Raw genomic sequence first — 5,250 nt, forward strand, 5'->3', positions numbered from 1 at the left:
TGGAAAGATGCTTGTGGGGCCGTAACTGGGATGGGGAAGGGACTGGCGGTCAGGAGGTGCTGGGGAATGGACAGGTGAGAGGGAGGTGAGATGACCCCAAAGAAACTACAAGATACCACATCACAACGGAACACCATCCGAGTCCAGTGTCTTTCCCTGAGGAGGCTTTGAAGAGCTCTGGGTGGAAAATGACACCAACAAGTTGCCGCCCTGTTTTCTACAGCTGGTCACCCCTGCTTTCAGAAGAATTTACCACTAGGACCTTTCTGTTCAAAAAAGAGAGACAGGAAAGCCCAGGACCTCTGTGGGTTGTGATCTCTTTAATGCTCACAGCCACCTTTGAGTAGGATGCGTGATCTCTGCTGTACAGAATGGAAAACAGGAACAGAACAAGTAAGGGAATCACTTGAGGACAATGCCATGGAAGTGTGGAGCTCTGCACTTGAGCCCAAGTCTCTCTCCAATTCCGTCACCTTTCTTCTTTCTGCTCTGCCTGCAGATGCTCTTACAGTGGTTAATGTTAATATTTCACAAGGTGTCATCACGCTTCACCAATTAGTACCCCAGCTCCATTCCCCCAGAGAGGCTGTGGTGTCTCTGGCCAGGACTAAGCTATAAGCAAGACATCATTCGCTGGTCTTCTTGATCTCTGAGTACACGCATGTGCTGGTCGCCTCCTTGTCCTGAGCTTCGCATGGCTTCCTCCTGTGAAACCTGAGGTTGGCGTACTGGGTATCCCCCTCCTCTCCTGATGGAGAAGCATCCCCCATGGGCAATGCTTGGTCTGGGGGCCCATCTGGCCAGGGATTTTGCTGGGAACCCTGAGTGAAGGGGAAAGAAGAGAATTGGAGAAGAATAAATCAGACATGGTCTCAAGGGGAAGTTGAGCTAATGGAACAGTTTTTTTTTTAATTTACACACTCCACATGAACTCAACTATTTGTCATTCATTAAAAATTTTGCAATACTACAGTTGATTAGAACATATCAAGGGCTTACTAATCATATTTCATCCTCACAGAAACCAAGTATAAATGATAGTCTTACTCTTTCCATTTATAGATGGGGAAACTGAGATGAGGAGAGGTTAAGTAACATGCTCAGAATGGGTAGAAAGTAATAGTTTCAGAGAGACAGTTCTGGCAGGTTGTACCAAGCAGAGAGGTGAGGTGGGCTCAGTGGACAGCAGAGCTGGGACAAGAAGCTAGCCCTGGACTCTGGGTGATGAAGGGGAAGTCAACTCCCAGCTTTCTGTCCAGCTGACCACAGAGGAGCGTGTTTGGGGAAATGCTGAGTGACTCAGCCCACACTCATTGAATGGACATGTCCAGAGCCTCCCCCTATACTGCATGAGAAGATACTCATAACACTCACCCAGGTGACTGTACCCATGACATGGTCTTCATCATTTGTGACCTTTTGTCCCCTGGCTGTTTGTTTCCTGTGGGCTTTCACTCTAAAGAAAGAAGTCAGCAGCCAGAACGTCTCAGGCACAAGTGGGAAGGCTGCTCCCACTCCCTGTAAGACAACTGAGGCATTCAGACTCCAGAAGCAGACTTTAAGATACTTCTGACATGCAAGTGAGTACTCTATCCCCTGGATGACCAGGTGTTTGGCCGAGACTAAACATACATCATGATAGGTCCCTACAGAGGGAGAAATTTCTATACAAGTAATCATAACAGCGTTATTCCTGAGAGCCCCAAAGTAAAAACAACCAACTGTCCATCAGCGAAGGAAGAGAAAATAAAAAGTGCATAGTCCCTACCTTGGGCTATTATTTGGAACAAGGAGGAATAAAAAAATGACATATGAACCTTGAAGATACCATTCTATGTGAAAAAAGAGTCAGAAAAGATCATGTATTGTATGATTCCACTTATATGAAATGTCCAGAATGGGCAATTCAAGAGAAACAGGAAATGGATTAGTGTCTGCCTGGGGCTCAGGTGAGGATAAGTGGCAAAATGACAAATAAGGGATTTTCTTTTTCATTTTGTGCTAATGGAAAAGAGTTAAAATTGATTACAGTGATGGGTACACAATTCCGTGACTGAAGTAAAAGCCATTGAGTTGTATACAAATATATTTATATTCTTATAAATATATAAAAATTTGCCCTGGCTTGTGTGCCTCAGTGGATTGAGTGCTAGCCTGTGAAACATGGGATTCCCAGAGCACATGCCTGGGTTCCTGGCCAGGTCCCCAGTAGGGGGCGCATGAGAGGCAACCACACATGGATGTTTCTCTCTCTCTCTCACTCCCTTCCCTCTGTCTAAAAATAATTAAAATCTTTTAAAAAATAAATAGATTAATCAAGAATTTTATCTCAATAAAGCTGCGGCCCCATCCAACCCCAGAAAAGACCCCTCTGGATGTACTTAGCTGCACATTTCTGGGACTCCGGGCCCTCTCTCTGTACTCTCCATGACACAGCTCCCTGTACCTCCCCAGGACACAGACTTACATGCAAAAGGAGATGAGACACAAGCATAGCGACAGGAGCGCCATGGCACCAGCACCACCAAGAGCCGCAGGAACCACTCTGCACATGCATTCTGCCTGTCCTGCAGAGAAGAGGGGCATAAGCCCACCCTCTCACGGCACTCACTGTCTTATTTTCTTCCCACGTCTTTGCAGAACCAGCTATAGGCTCCATTTGGACAGGTAATGGAGGGTCCTGTCCTAGCAAATAATGCCCTTGGCAGCCACAGCCTCTTTCCCAGCTCCATCCTCTCTTTGATCCCTTCCTTTGTCCCTCAGCCTCCGCCCCTAGCAGGCCCCTGACCTGGCATCAGGAGGACACTGGCACTCTGGGCTCCGTAGACATTCTCCGCCTCGCAGCTGAGTCTGAGGCCAGTGCTGAGCCTCACCCGGAGGCTCAGGGAGCTGTTGGCCCAGGGCCCTGAGGAGCTGGAGGTGATCCTGTAGGAGGAGGTGCTGGAGTTCCTCTCCAACAGCTCTTCCCCCAGCCGCCAGCGCAGCAGGGGGGCCGGCTGGGCTCGAGAGGAGCAGCTGCAGTTCAGACTCTGGTTCTCCAAGGAGCAGGAAGGTCCCAGCAGCCATGGGGTGTCTGTGGGGAGTGAGGGAAAGGGTCACTGGTGCCTCTGCCCTCCAAATCCGTGACCTGCCCCCAGGCTTCCCCACACTCACAGACCACGGAGAGACTGAGAGAGATACTTCGGGAGCCCAGAGGGTGCCGAGCTTGGCAGGTGAACGGTCCTTCTTCCCCAGTCCCCACACGAGGTACCTCCAGGATTGCGGTGCTGGAGATGGGGGCTGTGTTCAGGGCTGGGGACCCTTGGAACCAGCTCAGCTGTGCAGGAGGGTTGCTGTCAGCCACACAGAGCAGCCGTAGAGACTCACCCTTCAGGATGGGAAGGAATGAGGTGTTTTGCAGAATCTTGAGGGCTAGTAGAGATAAATGCAGATAGAGAGAGAGAAAGAGACAGACAGAGAGACACACACAGACACACAGAGAGAGATAGTGGACATGGGCAGCATCCACCCACAAGAGGCAAGAGAGGGAGGGTGGTGGTTTTCCTCCTTGCCTCTCCCATATCTGATCCCATTCACACTGTGATTCCCCCTCAGCTCCATGACAGTTCCAGGGGCAGTTCCCAGCCCCAGAGGTGGAGGTTCTTTCCTACCTGTGACATTTCTGAAGGACACGTCTATGGTGAGGTTCTGTGGGGCATCTGGAACAGAGAGATATGTCCCTGCTTCAGAGAGGAGGAGTGGATGGGAGTCACCCCAACCCAAGGAGTGACAGTGAGAACTAGGATGGAGGCATAGCTGTGTTCTGGCCCACTCCCCTTCTACACTCAGATGCGTAAATGAGTTTCCTCCTCTTAGCTCAGTCCACTGTACACACAACACCAAATATACAAACACGCAAATGATCAATCTCGACAGTCCCCCTGCCCCCAGGACACCAGCCGTCCCTCCAACACTCACAGGAGACATTGAGCTGAATGGTTTTCTCTGTGGTCACTCCTACAAGTGTTACTCGACAGGTGACTTTCTTGCTGTGGTCCCAGGGTTTTGGGGTAAAGGTGAGCACCGAGGAGCGAAGGTTACGGGTATTCAAAGAGTCAAGAGCACTCCCCACCCATGAGAAGATGAGAGGACTGCCCCTTTCACAGGACCCTGGCAGGCTGCAGGTCAGCTGTGTGGGGCGGCCAGACTCCAGAGGCCTCCGAATGCGGATGTCAGGTTTCTGTGTCAGGCCTGAGGAAGAGAGAAGGAGGTGCCTGGGACCTTGGGCTGCAATGAGGATCCAGAATGGGACCCATGCCACAGGGCCTGAGCTCACCCCAGGTCCTGTGTCTCTTCTAACACCCTGGGCCCAAGGCTTGGATTAAGTAATGTCCCAGGGTCCTGATGCTGTTCTAAGATGGGTCCCATGTCTCAGATCCTCTCCTGGGCCCCTGCCATACCTGTCACCTGCAAAGTCAGCTTCTTCTCTTTGTAATCATTATGGTGAGGATTTTGTTTCTGCATTTGGAAAATGTAGATTCCTGAATCACTCTTCTTGGCGTCTCTGATGCTCAGGTAACAGTTGTTGGTCCTGGGACCCACGAGGGAGAATCGGTCCTGGGTCTCTCTCTTCACTGGTGGCTTTGGTGCATTCGTGGCCACAAGTTCAGGGTTTTGTGTATGGTGCCCACGCTGGTCCCGGTAGACATAGATATACACCAAGGGATACAACGGAGTCCAAGCAGAGGGGAAGGAGCAGGGCAGGTTGATGCATCCACCCTCTTGCACACTCACAGATTCCTGCTGCTGGATACCGTGGCCCTGCTGCTGCTGCTGCTGCTGCTGCTGCTGCAGGGACCCTGGGGGGACACAGACACTCAGCATCGGCCCCAAGCTCTCCCCAACATGCCCATCCACCTTTCCAGGCCCTCTCACCCCTCCACAGCAGGGGCAGCAGCAGTAGGGGCAGCATGTCTGCTTCTCACAGGGCAGAGAGGGTCCAGGTCCCTGTGTCAAGGAGTGAAATGCCCAGCTGTGGGGTGGGGCCAATGATGCCCCAACAGGAAGCTGTGGGTGACAGAGCTGTGGCCAGACCTGGAAGGGGAACTTGGGCTCCACAGGCTGTGGGGAGTGCTGTGAGGGCTGAGAAATCATCCTGTCTCACCTCCCCCAACCCGACCCTGCAGGTGGATATACAGAGCGCCCCAGACATTCAGAGGCTCATCCAGATGTGAATCTGAATGTGATGGCCTTTCAGTTGATGTTCAAGGT

General features: G+C 51.5%; 1 protein-coding gene across 4 annotated transcripts; it reads right to left on the reverse strand.

Annotated features, from left to right (window-relative positions):
• Positions 1-311: 311 nt before the first annotated feature.
• On the reverse strand, positions 312-5,002 carry LOC112310120 (sialic acid-binding Ig-like lectin 5). 4 transcript variants are annotated; one of them, XM_045200264.2, is made up of 9 exons: positions 4,915-5,002; positions 4,440-4,838; positions 3,958-4,230; positions 3,651-3,698; positions 3,154-3,411; positions 2,789-3,073; positions 2,468-2,562; positions 1,375-1,518; positions 312-821 (listed from the first exon to the last, which is right to left on the reverse strand). In XM_045200264.2, the coding sequence occupies exons 1-9, from the start codon at positions 4,949-4,951 to the stop codon at positions 627-629; spliced, it is 1,734 nt and encodes a 577-aa protein (XP_045056199.2). In that variant the 5' UTR covers positions 4,952-5,002; the 3' UTR covers positions 312-626. The 4 variants fall into 4 exon arrangements, 3 of the variants coding, with proteins under 3 accessions (XP_045056199.2, XP_024422126.3, XP_045056200.2); XM_024566358.3 differs by having other exon boundaries at positions 1,375-1,456; positions 2,468-2,567; XM_045200265.2 differs by having other exon boundaries at positions 683-821; positions 1,375-1,456.
• Positions 5,003-5,250: the final 248 nt, after the last annotated feature.

Source organism: Desmodus rotundus, chromosome 12 (genome assembly GCF_022682495.2).
Source record: "Desmodus rotundus isolate HL8 chromosome 12, HLdesRot8A.1, whole genome shotgun sequence".
Classification (NCBI taxonomy): domain Eukaryota; kingdom Metazoa; phylum Chordata; class Mammalia; order Chiroptera; family Phyllostomidae; genus Desmodus; species Desmodus rotundus.

Coding starts and splice junctions, on each gene's coding strand:
- LOC112310120 (XM_045200264.2), bottom strand. CDS start 4,951: ATGCTGCCCCTACTGCTGCTGCCCCTGCTGTGGAGGG. Junction 3,412..3,650: donor GTCCTTCAGAAATGTCACAG/GTAGGAAAGAAC, acceptor TATCTCTACTAG/CCCTCAAGATTCTGCAAAAC. Junction 822..1,374: donor TCATGGGTACAGTCACCTGG/GTGAGTGTTATG, acceptor CCCTTCACTCAG/GGTTCCCAGCAAAATCCCTG.